Source organism: Pan paniscus, chromosome 9 (genome assembly GCF_029289425.2).
Source record: "Pan paniscus chromosome 9, NHGRI_mPanPan1-v2.0_pri, whole genome shotgun sequence".
NCBI classification, from domain to species: Eukaryota; Metazoa; Chordata; class Mammalia; order Primates; family Hominidae; genus Pan; species Pan paniscus.
This window is the reverse complement of record NC_073258.2, coordinates 63,504,073-63,522,844: the sequence shown is the minus strand read 5'-3', so window position 1 is coordinate 63,522,844 and position 18,772 is coordinate 63,504,073. Positions and strand designations below refer to the sequence as shown.

The window sequence follows — 18,772 nt, the reverse complement described above, 5'->3', positions numbered from 1 at the left end:
TCCTAATTGAATACCCTTTATTTCCTTCTCCTGCCTGATTGCCCTGGCCAGAACTTCCAACACTATGTTGAATAGGAGTGGTGAGAGAGGGCATCCCTGTCTTGTGCCAGTTTTCAAAGGGAATGCTTCCAGTTTTAGTCCATTCAGTATGATATTGGCTGTGTGTTTGTCATAGATAGCTCTTATTATTTTGAGATACGTCCCATCAATACCTAATTTATTCAGAGTCTTTAGCATGAAGAGTTGTTGAATTTTGTCAAAGGCCTTTTCTGCATCTATTGAGATAATCATGTGGTTTTTGTCTTTGGTTCTGTTTATATGCTGGATTACATTTATTGATTTTCATATGTTGAACCAGCCTTGCATCCCAGGGATGAAGCCCACTTGATCGTGGTGCATAAGCTTTTTGATGTGCTGCTGGATTCGGCTTGCCAGTATTTTATTGAGGATTTTTGCATTGATGTTCATCAGGGATATTGGCCTAAAATTCTCTTTTTTTGTTGTGTCTCTGCCAGGCTTTGCTATCAGGATGATGCTGGCCTCATAAAATGAGTTAGGGAGGATTCCCTCTTTTTCTATTGATTGGAATAGTTTCGGAAGGAATGGTACCAGCTCCTGCTTTTACCTCTGGTAGAATTCAGCTGTGAATCCATCTGGTCCTGGACTTTTTTTGGTTGGCAAGCTATTAATTATTGCCTCAATTTCACAGCCTGTTATTGGTCTCTTCAGAGATTCAACTTCTTCCTGGTTTAGTTTTGGGAGGGTGTATGTGTCCAGGAATTTATCCATGTCTTCTAGATTTTCTGGTTTATTTGAGTAGAGGTGTTTGTAGTATTCTCTGATGGTAGTTTGTATTTCTGTGGGATCGGTGGTGATATCCCCTTTATCATTTTTTATTGCGTCTATTTGATTCTTCTCTCTTTTCTTCTTTATTAGTCTTTCTAGCGGTCTATCGATTTTGTTGATCTTTTCAAAAAACCAGTTCCTGGATTTATTGATTTTTTGAAGGGTTTTTTGTGTCTCTATTTCCTTCAGTTCTGCTCTGATCTTAGTTATTTCTTGCCTTCTGCTAGCTTTTGAATATGTTTGCTCTTGCTTCTCTAGTTCTTTTAATTGTGATGTTAGGGTGTCAATTTTAGATCTTTCCTGCTTTCTCTAGTGGGCATTTAGTGCTGTAAATTTCCCTCTACACACTGCTTTGAATGTGTCCCAGAGATTCTGGTATGTTGTGTCTTTGTTCTCATTGGTTTCAAAGAACATCTTTATTTCTGCCTTCATTTCGTTATGTACCCAGTAGTCATTTAGGAGCAGGTTGTTCAGTTTCCATGTAGTTGAGCGGTTTTGAGTGAGTTTCTTAATCCTGGTTCTAGTTTGATTGCACTGTGGTCTGAGAGACACTTTGTTATAATTTCTGTTCTTTTACATTTGCTGACAAGTGTTTTACTTCCAACTCTGTGGTCAATTTTGGAATAGGTGTGTTGTGGTGCTGAAAACAATGTACATTCTGTTGATTTGGGGTGGAGAGTTCTGTAGATGTCTATTAGGTCCACTTGGTGCAGAGTTGAGTTCAGTTCCTGGATATTCTTGTTAACTTTCTGTCTAGTTGATCTGTCTAATGTTGACAGTGGGGTGTTAAAGTCTCCAGTTATTATTGTGGGGGAGTCTAAGTCTCTTTGTAGGTCTCTAAGGACTTGCTTTATGAATCTGGGTGCTGCTGTATTGAATGCATATATACTTAGAAGGGTTAGCTCCTCTTGTTGAATTGATCCCTTTACCATTATGTAATGGCCTTCTTTGTCTCTTTTGATCTTTGTTGGTTTAAAGTCTGTTTTATCAGAGACTAGAACTGCAACCCCTGCCTTTTTTTGTTTTCCATTTGCTTGGTAGATCTTCCTCCATTTCTTTATTTTGAGCCTATGCGGCTGTTGTTGTGTATTTGTGTGTTTCTGTTTTTGTTGTTGTTTTGGTATTTTTCCCATTGGGTTTAGCCAACTCTATTAGACTTGATCAAATCCAAATGAAAGTTACAAATCACAAAAAAAAAAAATGGTCTCTGAATTGGCTAAATTCCTGCAGCTGAAAGAACAAAAAAGATCAGCCAAATGGGAGAAAAAGAAAAAAAAACTTGATTTTGACTACTTGAGGGTCTTTATTTACAGAACAAGGACAACTTTTTGCTTGCCAAGCCAAACTGAGAAAGCAGTGGCCATCCCCCAGGATCAGTAGCTAAGATAGCTAAGGTTCTGCCCCTTTTTTTTTTCACCATGAGAACCTGGCTTTGGTTCCTAAATCAAGTTTTTTTCTGGTTTGATATTTGTGGTACCTTTAAGCTATCACTGTGAAAGGAAAATAACTCTTGAGACTCCCATATCGCTAAGCTAAAGGAAAAGGTCAAGCTGGGAACTGCGTAGGGCAAGCCCTGCCTCCCGTTCTATTCAAAGTTATCCCTCTGAGTCTCACCTGAGACAAATGCATGTCTGATTTCTTCCTCTACCCTATCATTTATGTAAAAATGCAGGTTTACTGAGCCATACTAAATTGTGTATTCAGTAGAAGGCTAATCAAGGACTCAAAAGAATGCAACCTTTTGTCTCTTATCTACTTCTAACCAGAAAGCCCCCACTTCCAGTCGTCACACATTATTGGACTGAGCCAATGTACATCTTACACATACTGATGGATGTCTTATGTCTCCCTAAAATGTATATAAGTAAACCATACCCCCAACAACCTTGGGCACATGTCTCAGGACTCCTTGAGGGTGTGTCATGGGTGCATCCTTAACCTTGGCAAAATAAACTTTCTAAATTAACTGAGACCTGTCTCAGATATTTTGCATTCAGAATTGGTAACAACAAATGGATTCTGAGTGGAGGTGTCTCTGAGCTTTGACAAAGTTCCTATGGGTGTGTGGTACCAGCTTGAGCTTCTTTATGGCTCAAACCAATAGGAAAATTTGCTGAGGCCTGGAAGCTCTCCCTCTGGACAATCCCTGATCTCCCCAAATTTGGTTGAGATCTAAAGTTTAACTCCTTTTATTTTTTGGAGTTTTACTTTCTTCCAACAGGGAAGGCAAGTTTTTCTGCTTCCATGATGATTTAAAACAGGTAATTCCTTTCTGGACTTTGAGCTCACTTTCAACAAGGAAGAGAGTTTGAGTTTTTTCTGCACCTCAGATGGTAGAGAGCAGTCTTCAGCCTGAGACCCATCCCTAGATAAGTAGCTGAATTGGAATTTTGTCTTGGCTAAAGTTAAGATTAACAACCAGCTGGTCTTAATTTCTCCTTACCATTAGAGAGCTCAGTAATCATATAAACTGTGCAATAATCTGCTTGTTTTGCTTAACCATTTCTTTGTTGTTTGTTTGTTTCCATTTTTCTTGTTGTTTCTTTTTCCCATTGAGTTTGACCAACTTTATCTGACTTGATCAAATCCAAAGGAAAGTTTCAATTTATGAGAACAAGGCCTCTAAAGTTACTAAATTCCTGCAAAAAACAAAAAAAAATTGGGGGAGATTTTTTATTTTGAATACTTGAGGGGCTTTATTTACATAATAAGGCCACCCTTTTGCTAGCCAGGCCAAACTGAAAGAGCATTGGCTGTCACCCCATGCTGCAGTTCCATAGCTAAAGTTCTGTCGTCTTTTTTTCTTCACCACGACAAGCAGGGTTTGGTTCCTATATCAAGCCGTTTCTAATTTCATGCTTATTACTTCTGAAATATCAGCATTTTTTCCTACCTAAAATATAGATTCGATTTTTAAATATTTTTCGAAGGAGCTCAATGGATAAAGGTCAGTTTAATTAACATCCAAAATGTGTACGTGCACATGTGTGTGTTTTATTCAATGGTCTTTACGTTATCTTTTTTTCTCCTAGGACCTTTTCTTTTCTGAGCAAAAGTTTTTCTTTTCTTCTTGAGAGGAGAGAAAGACCCTCTCACTTTGTTTTATATTGTTTCATATTCAGTAAAAACAACAAGGAAGTAAAACCAAAGACAGGCAGCCCAGCGCCAGGCCTGAAACCAGGCCTGGGCCCGCCTTGCCTAAACCCAGTAGTTAAAAATCAACTTATGATTTAGAAGCTGATGTTATTCATAGATTCCTTACATTGTATAGAAGAACATTGTGAAACTCCCTGTCCTGTTCTGTTCCTCCCTGACCACCGGTGCATGCAGCCCCTGTCACATACCCCTTGCTTGCTCAAATCAATCACGACCCTTTCATGTGAAATCTTTAGTGTTGTGAGCCCTTAAAAGGGACAGAAATTATGCACTCAGGGAGCTTGGATTTTAAGGCAGTAGCTTGCTGATGCTCCCAGCTGAATAAAGCCCTTCCTTCTACAACTCGGTGTCTGAGAGGTTTTATCTGCGGCTCGTCCTGCTACATTCTCAATTGACTAAATTCTGTTTTCTTCATTTACTTCTGCTGTCTTTCCCTTCTCATTACACTCTCTGCTGCATGAGGAACCTAAAATAGTTTATAATAGCCTGGGATTCCTGAAAACAAAACAAAACAAAACAAAACAAGAAAACAGAGAAGTCACCAGACACACCTTTGGAGAGAAACCTCTGTTTTTCTTTATGAAACCATAAAAGTGTAAACAAACAAGTTTCTCTCAGATCTTAACTGCTTGCTTTTGTATCATGTTGCCTGATTTTTTGATTAAAATAGTTTTTATAACAGAGGCTACTCTTGGTGTCGGGAATAACACTCAAAATCCTAAGGAGATTGAACACTCAAAGAAAGGATTCTTAGCAAAGTAATTTTACTTCTGTGCAGAGGGGTGCTTCTCCTTGGCCAGTCACCATGACAGCACACCTGAACGCAAGGGCAGGAGAGTCTTTATTCCTGATGCAAGTCCTGCCTCTGTACCCTTTCCCCATTGGCTGGGGTCGGGTCACACAATCTGAACTAATCCCGCTTGGCTAGACATTTGAAATTTCTTTAGATAAGGTGGGCATGAAGAGAAGAGAGGGGAAAAGGGGAAGGGGTGTCTGCAATGAGCTAGAGAGATAGTCTTCTTTCCAAATAAGGAAAGGAAAGTGCCTGGTACTGTGGCGTGTCCGGGCATGTAACAAAGGCAGAAAGGAAAAAAAGAGAAAAAGGAAAAAGGGGTGGTGGTTGTGGGGTACTATGAATTAAATAATAAAGTATTGATCAGGCTATTTGAAGAGAAACCTCATCACATCCCAAACTTAGGTTTTTAAGGAAGAGTGTAATTTAGACACTTAGAAATGTCTTTGTTTAAAGAAATCCTCTTTCAAGTGCACTGTAAAAACACCATATGGTCTAGCCTCATAATAATTCTCCCATTTTAAAGACCCAGGATGAATCCTGAAGCATAGGCTCTGCTCAGAGCTCAGAGATCCAGTTAAGAGATAGGTAGTCCCTCTCTAAATAAAATTGGTCTTCTTACACAATCCTTTGATAGAGTTCTATCATTTCATGTTTAATTTGGCATCCATTTTTAATCTCCCTGTAGCACCACCAGACTCTATCTGTACTTTGAGATGTAAATTTTGTTATCTGATTTTTCACCTAAGAGTTTCTTTAACATGCAAATTTAGGGCTATCTCACTGACAATTGTCTAGGGTAATAAAATCAGTTATTAAGAAATTGGAAGTCTAAAATAAAAGAATTCATAGAGGTCTATGAATCTATAAGATCTACTTATATCTATGTGTCTAATATGCCTATGTACTTACATGTTATGTATATGTTTTACTACTAAAAATATATAAAAGAGCTCTAATTGATTGGCTTTAAAAAATCACTTAAATCAAATACTTTATTGGAATATAGAGACTTTAAGCCAAACTCTCTTTCAAGTTCAAGTGATTTAAGTAAATATTTAATAAGTAAGCGGATTTTAAAAAAATTAGGTGAAATACAAAACAGTGAAGTCCTTAGTTATTGGCAAAGAAAAATCACAAAACCCCCACTTATCTGAACTTAACGTTCTTACTTAGAAAAGCCTGAAATTCACAGGCTATCAAAATGGTTAGCAAGGAAATAACTTCAAATAACTATCAGAGTTTTCATAAGTAATCTGGGTAAACTATTTTAAAAATTAATTAATTAGGTAACTATAATGGAATGGATGCTTGTAGATAATCTTGTCATATAATTTATAATCTAAAGTTTTACTAAGCTAAACAAGAAATATGCATTAAATGGGTCATTTCTAATTTTTTTAATTATAGAAAAACATTTTTCTTAAAAATACATATGTGTTCTTATTAGAAAGAAAATATTTTACTAATTCAGATTTACATAAAAGTTATTTGTTAAATTAGATAAAGGCAATTAGTGAATTAGAACAATGTAAAGAAAGTTATAATGAGGTAGTTTTGATAAGAAAAATTGAAAGGAAAATAATTTTATATGAGAAAGAATCTTAAGTGGCAGAATTTTGCCCTCAAATAAATTAATGATTTAAGAAAGAGGAATGTCTAGGATAAAACAGGAAGTCCAAGCATGTCATAAGTGATTTGTATCAAGTTGTCTATAATTAAAGGGAAATTATTTATAATAGTTGTTCTAGAGTTCAGGCATTGCTAAAAACAAAAACTAAAACATACACTGAAGTATTGGTTAGAACAGGGCTTTGGCTCTTCAGTCTAAAAAGGACAGCAAGTCCTGCTAAATCTTACACACTGACCACTTAAATTAAACCCTCATCTTCAGACCCCATAGAAGATGCCAATCAAAATAAACTGCATTTGTGAGACACAGGGCCAGAAATTTCTACAGTTTGGATCTAAATCTTGAAAATAAATATTAATTTGAGGGCCCCCAAATTTATTTTCCTCTCACATTTCCCTCCTTTTCTTTTTAAAATCTTTCAGAGAAAGCATTTTAGAATAAAATGAATATCTGATCTTGAGAGTCATCTGATCTCTCATGGCTAGGACAATTTATTCCTCAATGGGTAGGTCCACATTATTAGGAAAGCCCATTTTTTAGAAGGTTGTGAGGTCTCATGTCCTACAAACATAAAATAGGAAGAAGAAGGGAGGAAAATAACAACAAACAAAAGAACAATATGGAAAAATCAATATAGACCATATTACTTTGAAATCCATACATCAGGAGGCAGGTAGGAAAGTGGTATGTAAATAGGTTGCTGTTATTTTCTTCTGAAGTTTAAGTTGTCTAGCTTCAGTTTGCAAGGCTTTGAGAAAGCACAGCCTAGTTTTCCATGTCAGATTTTAAAACATGGGTGGAAAAAAGAAAAGAAGGAAACAAAAAATGGAAAACATTACTTTGGAGACGTGTAGCCAGGAAAAACTAGAATTTAGTCCAAACTGTAGAAAATAATAAAAATTGAAAAATATAAGGCAAGACTAGAATCTAACAACAGGTGCACTGTAGTTTTTTGAAACATAATTTTTCTCTCTTCAGTCTCCCATTTTTATTAAAAACAAATTATAATGGGGCCAATTTGTTTGAAAAAATAAACTTTAGTAACATACTTGGCCTAATGATTTGTTTAAAGCAGAGCAATAATAATTAATTTTCACATAGGCTTTTAAAATTGGCTTTAATGAAGTGCTGTTCCATAAGGAAACTCAGATAAGACTTTTTTAAAGCTGAGCCTAGCCATGGATTTGTACCATCAAATATCAATGAGCTAGGTAAATTTCTCCTCTCTTGAGGTCAAAAGATAACTTGGGGCTCCTGGGCCAATCAGAAAGTGACACTCTATACTTACCACTGGTCAGGAACCCTGCAGAGAAACTGTGTAGACAAGGTTCAAGGCCAGTTTTCCCCAGGGGGTTTTATTGGCACTATAAGTAAAGTTTGATTACTTAAAGTAAAGCACACCATTCTAGTCAAAGCCTTGGTAAAATAAACAGTTGGTCTGATGGTTTCCTGTTGCAAAAGAAAACAGATTATTATTGCACTTATGAAAATAACTATATTGCCCTAAGTTAAGAACACTCACAAATTCTGGAGAAATCAGGTAGAGAGAAACAAATATGCTTCAAATTTTTTTCACAGGAGTATACTTTACTTAATTGCTACAAGCTGTAAATAGCTCAAAAGAAAAGCTTCTTCACTCTGAAAAACAAAACAAAGGAGTAGCAATGTTTTAAGCAAAAATGTCAAAAGATTATTTCAGTCTCCTATTAGTTCAGTCCATGCAGTTAACTCCTGTTCTGCATGATATTCATGAACATTCCCACTCTCCATGAGAGTTCTGAGAGTTTTTCCTCTTTCAAATGTCACAATCTTGACAATTAACAGAAGCCTGCATTAGAAAATACCTGTTAGAGTTTTATAGCTGATTATAAAGCCCCCTTATAAAGAGGACCAAAACAACAATTGACTGTGAATGACAAAAAGTTTCAGGGTAGCCATAGTCAAAGACACAATTGACAAGGAAATATTACCTCTGTGGCAAACAATAATTTAACATAACAATTATAATTATTACTGGTAATGTACACTAAGTCCTAGCAGAATTATAAGAGTTTCACATAATTTTGGAACACATACCAATAAAATATTTATAGAAATATAGCCCCAAAAAGCCAAACAACATTCCATATTTGATAATGCTTCCTGTGTGATTTTTATATCCCATAAGCCAAATATGTCATTTTTGGACTTTAGGAAACCTAATACCTTCAAGAATTAATTAGGCCAGAAAAAGACATAATTTATTATTTGATTTTGGAAAGCTTGTTGAATATCAAAGGTTTAAACACTTTTTGGAAAATGGGATCACAGGTCATTGTAAAATAAATATTCGTTTAACCAAAAGAATAACTCAAGTATTTCAAAAAAGGTAAAAACCATTATTTGAGAAATGAGACATAACTTTCCAAACAATAAACTCTAATAAAAATAGCATGAAGCCTATTAAATTTGTTTTTAAAAATTTTATAATCTATAAAGTGCAATCATCTTGACCATAAGATATAATTTCCATAAGCCTTTTCTGACCTTTACCATGGAGTTTGTTAATGCTTCAAGAAAATCTCATTATTCTGACACAGGGGTCCATAGGCTGGTTTTGCATTAGTGTGCCTTTGACAATAATGGTTAATTCATAGAGAAACAACTTATTTATCTCTCCAAATCAGCCCTTACAATCTCAAATGCCCACCTCTTTCATAACAGTTCCCAGGCCTTGACTAGGGCCTTGAATAGATTTAATTTCTGGCCCTGGGCCTCATAAACACAGTTTACTTTGATTGGCATCTTCTATGGGGTCTGAAGATGAGGCTTTAAGTGCTGTGAGTGTTAAGATTTAGCAGGACTTGGTGTCCTTTTAGACTCATGAGTCAAAGTCCTGTAGCTTAATGACACAACGACTTTACAAACACATACAGAAAGTTACAGGGATGTAGTATCCTGAATTAAAAAAATTAACATTTTTGAGATGGAGTCTCTCTCTGTCACCCAGGCTGGAGTGCAGTGGTGTGATCTCAGCTCACTGCAACCTCTGCCTCCTAGGTTCAAGCAATTCTCCTGCCTCAGCCTCCTGAGGAGTTGGGACTACAGGCACACACCACCATGCCTGGCTAATTTTTGTATTTTTAGTAGAGATGGGGTTTCACCATATTGGTCAGGCTGGTCTTGAACTCTTGACCTCAGGTGATCCATCCACCTCGGCCTCCCAAATTGCTGGGATTATAGGCATGAGCCACCACATCTAGCCAAATGAATGTTTTTTTCTAAGCAAACAAAACTTAGTAATAATGATAGGAATTATTTCAATGAAGCATAAAATCTGTTTATTAGGCCAGTTACCCAAGGCAAAAGGAAAGACCTTCTGCAGTGTGACTGCTATTCCTTATGAGGAATATTAGGTTAAAAGGAAACATTTCCTTTAGCTCTTTAAGATAAAGCTTTTTTTTAAAGCATCAGGCCACAAGCTAGAACCTTAAGGAAAAAAGAAACTTACAGAAACTGAAAATGAGTTGAAGAATAGAGTTATTACGTTGGGCCTTTTAAAAGAGGAGAGAAAGCTGAAAACAGATACAATAAAAGTTGAACTTTGCAGAAAACAAAAATTATAATGCCTTGTAATTTATTAAGAGTAAAGCAGTACCTTAAGAAAACTTCATAGTTGGAAACAATTCTTTACTAAGTATTTTTTAAATCAAAACCTAATTTCTAGAAAGACCATTATAATTTCCTTTAATTATAGACAACTAGATCATATAGAAATTTTTTTCTTAAAATAAATTATCTTATTATAACTTACACAGGTCATTTATGACATGTTTGGACTTTCTTGTTTGTCCTGAACATCCCTCTTTCTTAAACAACCAGTCATTTCATTTTAGGACAACATTTACCATATGATTCTTTCTCAGATAAAATTATTTCTCTTTAAGCTTTCCTACAAAAAAATACATCTTGGTAGACAGCAGAAGTAAATAAAGAAAACAGAATTCAGTCAACTGAGAAAAAAAAACTTGCTCAAAAAAGTCAAGTTTCTAGGAGGAAAAACAAAAACAAAAACATGAAGGCCTTTTAAATACATACACACACATCTTGGATGTTAGCTTTTAATTAAGCTGACTTTTAACCACTTAGCTCCTTTAAAAATCTCTTTATAATTCTCATTACCATATTTCAACTAGGACAAATTGCAGCTATTTCAGAACTGCCAAGTGTTAAGCCAGAAAAAAACTTGATTTAGGAACTAACCCAGGTTGTAAACTGCTTTTTGGGTTTTGAGAACTGTCTGTGTTGATTGCTTCAAAATTGGTAGGGCCTGGGGACATAGGGAACTAACCACACCCTTAATTAAGAAGGTAAACCTTGGCTGCACTTAGCATACAATTAAAGCAACTTACCAGATTTTACCTTAACATTAACAATTTGTAGGAGTTACTATTATATCATGTAATTGAAACTACTGAAAATAGATTTTCATGCAAGGTGTTTAAAAACAGTAAAATGTGTTCTCTAGTAAAAGATTACAAGACGGCGTGGAAATGTAACCTGTTGCCTAGGGTTAAAGAATAGTTTTTCTTTTTTTTGTTTCTTTTTTTTTTTTGAGACGGAGTCTTGCTCTGTTGCCAGGCTGGAGTGCAGTGGTGCAATCTCAGCTTACTGCAATCTCCACCTTCTGAGTCCAAGCGATTCTCCTGCCTCAGCCTCTTGAGTACCTGGGATTACAGGTGTGCTTCACCACACCCAGCTAATTTTTGTATTTTTAGTAGAGATGGGGTTTCACCATGTTGACCAGGATGGTCTTGATCTCCTGACCTTGTGATCTGCTCGCCTTGGCCTCCCAAAGTGCTGGGATCACAGATGTGAGCCACTGCACTCAGCTGATAGTTTTAAATTAGATAGGAAAAATCTGAAGGTTCAAAGAAGTGGTGGAAGAATTGTGGAAATTAATTTTGCATAAGAGGTTCTCTATGTAAATATATTGACTAAATTTAAAAAATGGGTTATTTTATGGTTTTTCTGTAAATTGAGCATTGAAATGAAAGCATAACAAAGTCTTCCTAAGACACTAATCTGCTCTTTGGCAAAATCTGTAAAGGGCTATAAAAGGTTTTTGCTTCTTTAAAATTTCTGAATCATGATTTTGGAAACATAAAAAACTTATAATAATCTGCAATTCTATTTTATAATATCAAGTGTTTTAAACCTTGAACATTTAACAGCCTTCCCAAAATCAAACTTCAGTTTCAAAATTGTCTTCCCTTGCACTTAGCTTTTTGAATACTTCAGAAGGCCCCTGAAGTGTCCAGAAAAGAGAGGCAAACAGGATTATTTGACATTCCTCTAGGAAGCAAAAGAGCATTGTCCCCAACCATCCCAGCAGGAGGCAGGAGTAGAGAAGGGTTTATCCACTGTCCCTGCTTGCCCATACCTCACAGCCCAGGGCTGGACACAGACACTAACAACAATTTCAATAAGTATTTAATGACTCATTATCATTTAGCAGCAGGGAGTTTAATTTTCAAGTGATTGGCGAATTTCTTGTCATTCGGCTCTTGATTTTTCATTGGACTCAATTATGGTCACAGAACAGGGTTTGTATGATCTGTATTTTCAACCTGCTAACACAGATGATGCAACTCCAGCCGCTTGGAGTCCTGGACCCGCACAACCTAACTCAGTGGTCTCTAGACACCACATCCAGCCCCTGACGTTGAGGTTGGGCCCTGGGCTGGTCCCTACGTAGGTGCCCGGCTCCTCCCACAGCTCTCCACGCAGTCAGTGCTGAGACCAGAGCCATTGATGACTAGTGTCTCTGCCAGGTACCACTCCTGTCTTCAGTCTCCAGGCCTCTTCATTAAGCCCTGCCTCAGTGCCTCAGCATCCACCCTACAAGATGTTGAAAATTTTCATCCCATTGAGGAATTACCCAGGAGATAGTCCCTCAAATAATATCTTGTCAAATAATGTCCAGGAGTGATTTCCTCTGAGCAGTGCTCTGAATGTTCAGTTTTTCCCTACGTGGGAAAACACTGACAAGCCCCTCACTGTTGAAGCCAATCTGCTCCTCCTAGGCACCACCTCCGAAAAAGCTGAACTCATCGCCCTCACTCAAGCTCTCACTCTAGCAACCAGACAACAGATGAATATACATTCAAATTCTCATTATGTGTTCCACATAGTGCTCACACTCATCCATCCGGAAAGAATGGGGTTTCCTAACTGCAAAAAGCACTCCTGTCATAAATGGCTCTCTCATCAGCAAGCTCCTTCAAGCTTCCAAGCTCCCACAGAAAGTTGCCATCATTCATTGCAGAGGCCACCAAACCCCAGACAATCCTATATCGGCTGGAAATGAGCCAGCAGATCAGGTAGCCAAAAAAGTAGCCCTACATCCCATGCAAGGCCAGTTTCTGTCCCTGTCCTTGTTCTCTTCTCTTTACTCCTCACAAGAAAAGGAGGACTTCCAAGCCCCAAACCTTCAAAAGCAATGACCATGGTATGTCAAGGAAGGGTGCTTCACTCTCCCTCACTCTCAAAGCCTTCCTCACCTCCAAACCTCCACAAATATTTCCACGTCAGTTACAAACCTCTCCTGCAACTTCTCTGCCCTATCCTCACTTCTCCTCACCTTTCCAGCTGTGTTCAAGAGATTACCCAGTCCTGCTGTATCTGCCTGTCAGTGTCACCCCAGGGTTCTCTCTGGCCACTGCCTTTTCCTACCCACCAAGCCTGAGGCCAGGTACCCGGGCAAGATTGGCCGGTAGACTTCACCCACATGCCACCTGATAAATTGCTCCACTATCTTCTGGTTTTTGTCTGTACTTTCTCCAGGTAGGTAGGAGCATTCCCAATAACTTCAGAAGGTACAAATATCATCACGCAAATGCTCATCATGCATATAATTCCCCATTTTGGACTCCCAACATCCATCCAGTCTGATAACAGGCCCACTTTCATCAGCCAAATCACCCAAGGTGTCTCTACATCTTTAAAAATAAAGTAAGTTCTCCACACACCCTACAGGCCTCAATCTTCAGGCAAAGTTGAAAAAATGAACTCTGTCCTTAAAGCCCAACTCACCAAGCTCCTTCTAGAAACCCCCCAGTCGTGGACAAAAAATCTCCCTTTTACCCTCATGAGACTCCACGCAACACCAAAAGCACCCTCTTTCTATAGTCCCTTTGAAATCATGTATGGCCAAACTTTTGTCTTGGGGCCTCCACACTTACCAGACTCTGAGCCACTCAGGAATTATTCCCCTTCTTAATCCAGACATGGTCTTTCATTCGTGAAGCAGCAAATGAGGCCATGCCTCTCCCTGTTGACACCTCCTTGTCCTCTCAACATAACTGTTTTGCAGGCACAGACACCTTTCCAGACAATCCAGATGATGCTCCTGCTACAATGACATGGTGGATACCAACTTGTCTCTCAAGAATAGCCCCAAAATTAAGTTTTTCTTTTTCCAAGGTGCCCATGCCACCCCATGTCACACCTGAAGTAGTTATTGAGAAAGTCGTCCTTTTTCTATAACCAAATAGACAGCAATGTAAAATTCTCCCCAGGGCCTGAAAGCTTAGGGAGATGAGTTCCCCACTTCTCAGGCTCAGTCCCAAGGCACAAGGCTACTTGTGCTAGTGGGGTGCACCAGCAAGATAGCAGAAGCAGGAAGAGAGCCGGCCGGAAGACACATACCCCTGAAGACGGAGAAAGAGGCCATCCAGATATAACATAGCAGTTACATCAGACTAGGACACTTCCTGTTTACAGGAGACTATAAAACCTTTGCACCATCCTCACTTAAGGCTGATGCCACTTTAGGCCTCAGCCCTCCTGCCTCCAGGTGCTCATTAAAACAGCATGTTGCTCCACACTGCCTCGTGTTGTCTGTTGGTATGCTCTTGGGGTTCGAACCGATACAAAAACCTTACAAGGGGATAGCCTCGGAAAGAAGAGGGACAGGCTGAGGTAGAAGCAGAACAGGTGGCAATAACTGCCCCTGGTGACAGGAATGCTGGGGACAGGACATGAAGGAGACTCCAGTTTCCATGTAAACATCCCCTGCTGTGCTGGGTCCCTGCACAGCACGCTCACTCCCCTCAACCCTCATTGCCTTTGCAGCTCACTGCGGGACAGCGGAGGATGGACTCCAGTCCCACAACAGGCACGGGACTAGAGGACATTGAAAATCTTAATAGGGGTACTGTTAAACTCAGTAGTCGTATTGCATAGGATTCAAATAATAACATAATATGGTTAAAAATAATATTCTCCTGTAGTAGTTTATAAATTAAACTGAAGCCAACATCTATGATGAGTAAAAATTACAAAATTTAAACCCAGTCAGGTGCCACCCTGCTTTGCAGGCCTCCCCTCCCTGGCTGGCTCTGGCCCAGGCCCTGCACATCTCGGGGAGGCCCAGAGACAGCGCAGAGAAGCCTGACATGGCCAGCAGGGCTCAGCGTGGATGGGAGGACTGGAGTGAAAGCAGGTCCTCTGAGCGAAACCCTGCCTCACATCCCAGAGCCTGAGGACCCCAGAGAGAGTCGACGGGGGAGGTGGTGGGATGGGGACAGGGAAACACTCTTCAGAGAGAGAGGACCAAGGCTTAGAGGTCAGACTGAGGAAACAAATGCTTCACAGAGTCCTCAACCCATGACCATGAGTTCTTTAATAAGTAAGTGTGTGTGTGTGTGTGTGTGTGTGTGTATGTAAAATATGTGAGGCCCTCTAACGCCTCTTTTCTATGGTAGAACAAAGAGAAACTTCAGTTTTTGCCATCAATTTATTAAAATAAACATATATAGCAGGTTTCAACAATTGTCTTGTAGTTTGTAGTAAAAAGACATAAGAAAGAGAAGGTGTGGTTTGCAGCAATCCGTAGTTGGTTTCTCACCATACCCTGCAGTTCTGTGAGCCAAAGGTCTTGCAGAAAGTTAAAATAAATCACAAAGACTGCTGTCATATATTAATTGCTAGAAAGCAAAAACAGAGACATCACTTAGATTTTCTGCACTCTCTAACAAAATAAAATCTTGAAAAACAGAAGCTTATCCTTTTCTAGGGTTTGCCCACAAACATCTAGCATCCCAGACAGTTAGGGCTGGAAGTAGAAGAGCTGTTGTTTCTAGATCATTTCCCCCACCATGGACTTTTTAAATATTTTTTCTGTGTGTTTGTGGTTCTTTGAAATAATGTATTCAACAAATACGTGACTATATTACCTATTTTCACAGGATTGTTAAAATCTTAGCTCAAATGCAAAAAAAAAAAAAAAAAAGTGAAACTTTGAGCTCTCGTCTAACCCTCCATTGTGGAAATATTCCCAGCATCCCAGCAGTCCGACGCCCTCTGCCACCACCATTGTGCTCTACTAATTATTGGAGCTGCAGACTATGATCTGTCTGAGGAAGCTTTTAAAGAAACAAATCCATCACCCTTCCCTGCAGTTGATAATTAGTTTTTAACAAATTATTAATAGTGGTAAAATGTACATCTCATAAAATTTGCCGTTTTAAGGGGACAGTTCGGAGTGTTCTGTATATTCGTGTGGTTGTGCAACCTAACTCCAGAATATTACTGTTCTGCACAACTGAAACTCCAGACCCATTAAATATGACTCCCCCTTCTTCTCTGCACCCAAGCCCTGACAACCACTGTTTTTTTTTTTTTCACTGTCTCTGAGTCTGGCTCCCCAGATTCCCATATGCATGGGTCATGCAGCATTTGTGTTTTTGTGACTCTTTGCTTCACTCTTCACTCGCTATAATATCCTCAAGTTTCATCCATGTTGTAGAAAGCGTCAGGGTTTCCTGAGGTGATGTTCACTTTCATCCTAATGGAGGTGTTTGGTATATTTCTAGCTTTTTTTTTTTTTTTTTTTTAACCAGGGAAGGATTAAAGAAGAATTTAACATAGGGAATAAATGCTAAAGAAAACCCTCAACAATATACATGTATAGTTAGAAAGAAATACAAAACTATTGGTTTTTGTTTGAGACAATTCTTCCTCCATGGCGGTTTCATACCCATGATCTACAGTTGCCTATTGGATATTCCAAGGTTTCTCATCATTTATCCTAGCAAATTATGATTGCCTGGAAGTGCATTTTAAATTCTTTTTATTTGAGATGTATAGAATCTTGCTCAAATGGTATTTTCCAAACTGTTGAAAAATAGGGCATTTTTTAAGAAAGAACACTTTTACTTTTTTTGAAGAAGAGAAGTTTTCTCTGCAGATTGGTCTATAGGTGCGAGTCTTCTGGAAAATTGTTTTTTCTGTAGAGAGTGAACATATGTTTGTATGTGTGTGTCTGAGTGTGTTTGTGTGTGTCTCTGTGTTTCTGTGGTTGTGTGGTTCTGTCTGTGTGTTTGTGTTTGTGTCTGGATGATTGTGTGCCGGTGTGATTGTGTCTGTGTCTGTGTCTTTGCCTGTCTGTCTGTGTTTGTGTATGTCTGAATGTGTGTGTGTTTGTGTGATTGTGACTGTGTCTGTGTGTTTGCATGTGTCTGGATGTGTGTATGTGTGTTTCTGTGTTTGTGTGATTGTGTCTGTGTTTGTGAGCATGAATTAGAGAGCTCTGGGGATAGGTAAGACTTCTACCGACCTTTCCTTTTCCTCTCTTGCCCTATTCATTTATCATCCACTGAGGATTCTCTGGGTAGAGTGACAACACAGGGACGCTGGATGTTTTTCTTGATGGCAAAGTCATTAGACTAACCATTCAACTAAATTAACCAATGTAAGAAAAGGCTTGTTCACTAGTGGCTTTGGCATTGTCAGTGAGAAATGAAGAGCCCACTTGTCCCTGGTCAGGGGATTTAAAAAGCTTATAGGAAGAAAATGAAATTACCATAAACACCTCAACATTGCTCAGAGTTTCATCAGTTTGGTTAAGAAAACATTCCTTCAATTCATCTATGGCATTTGTAGTGGCATTGTCGTCTATGAACTCTTGAAGAAGTTCTTTGTATTCAGACTTAGACACTTGTGGATTGATTGTCTTGGAAATCACATTCTCCAATAAGGGGCAGCCAGAGCCTGGGAAGGATGCACAAGGAAACAAGCTTGGTACAGAAGGCATGAAAGGCTTGGGGCAGACCTATTACATTCCTCATCTTCTTACAGCCCAAGAGAATATAGACTCAAAGATAATGATGCAGAATCTAGAGTTCTCAATTCTGGGAGAAAACCTCAGGCTCTGGGATTTCCTGTAAGCCCTGCAACTTCTTTCTCTCCACTCCCCAGCCTAGAAAAGCTAAACCTCATGAAACTTCATTTAATGAGAAGACTTGAGAAATGAAACACTCGGACTTGGAAGTATATCGTGAAGATTATTTGGTCTTCTTTGGTTCAAAATCATACGATGCTTCACTATTACCATTCAGAGCATCACAGAAGATTTCCAAGTATCTTAGGCCAAGCGTGGTGGCTCACACCTATAATCCCAGCACTTTGGGAGGCCGAGGTGGGCAGACTGCCTGAGCTCAGGAGTTCAAGACCAGCCTGGGCAACATGGTAAGATCTATTATACCTACAGCCTTTGTACTGGGGCTGATCTCTGCTGAGAATTGGGGAGCAGGAGTTCTTCCATAGAGGCCCACGTGACAACCCCTAACCCCGAGGCAGCCCTCCCTGCACAGAACTCACCTGCGTAGCAGTGCAGGGGGAGGGCCGCCAGCATGAGGACCATCAGCAGCTTCATGGTGAGGCTGCTGCTGTCGGTGTTCAGTCGCGGGTGGCAAGGATCAAGGAAGCCGCTGTGGAGGTGAGCACCCGGCCCTGCTCTATTTATTCCCCAGGTAGGCATCTTAATTCCACCCATGAATGAGGCAATGAGTCAACCTGGCATGGGACCAGTAAACAGGAGCATGCCCCAGGGGAAACACAGCCAGCCTGTATGTAGAATCTTCCTGCTTCTCTTCCTCTTTCTTGTATTCCTTCTCCACTTGCTCCCCTTCCTTTTCTTCTCTGTCTCTTTCTTTAAGGTGAGAATGACAGCGTCATGTCCCGTGTATCTGTGCCAGCTTATCCCAGCAGTGGGCCTAGGTGCAATACCTCACACCTACTCTTGGGAGCAGGCTTTTCTCATCCACTGACATCTCATTTTCAGAAAGGGATGTCTGGGAAAGTTTTACCTTTTGTGGGGAAATTTAAGGCCATCCACCCTCCGCTGAAAGTTATTTTTACAAGGATTATCTCGGTTAATTATAAATTAATTGATAACTTTGTTTAGTTCTTTGGTAACTCTTTAGGGTTTTCTTTCCACTGATTCAAAGGATGCTGTGAATTAGTAGAGTAACTGATGGGCTGGACAGGCAGTGCTGGGTGGTGGGTGGTGATGGAATTTG

At 39.2% G+C, this 18,772-nt stretch overlaps 1 protein-coding gene across 2 annotated transcripts; it reads right to left on the bottom strand.

The window, feature by feature from the left end:
• Window positions 1–15,193: 15,193 nt before the first annotated feature.
• SCGB2A2 (secretoglobin family 2A member 2) lies at window positions 15,194–18,196 on the bottom strand. Of its 2 annotated transcripts, XM_003828477.5 has the most exons (3): window positions 18,072–18,196; window positions 17,275–17,462; window positions 15,194–15,397 (listed from the first exon to the last, which is right to left on the bottom strand). In XM_003828477.5, exons 1-3 carry the CDS (start codon window positions 18,124–18,126, stop codon window positions 15,359–15,361), a joined length of 282 nt encoding a protein of 93 aa, XP_003828525.1. In that variant the 5' UTR covers window positions 18,127–18,196; the 3' UTR covers window positions 15,194–15,358. The 2 variants fall into 2 exon arrangements, with proteins under 2 accessions (XP_003828525.1, XP_057155022.1); XM_057299039.1 differs by lacking the exon at window positions 15,194–15,397 and having other exon boundaries at window positions 17,155–17,462; window positions 18,072–18,126.
• Window positions 18,197–18,772: the final 576 nt, after the last annotated feature.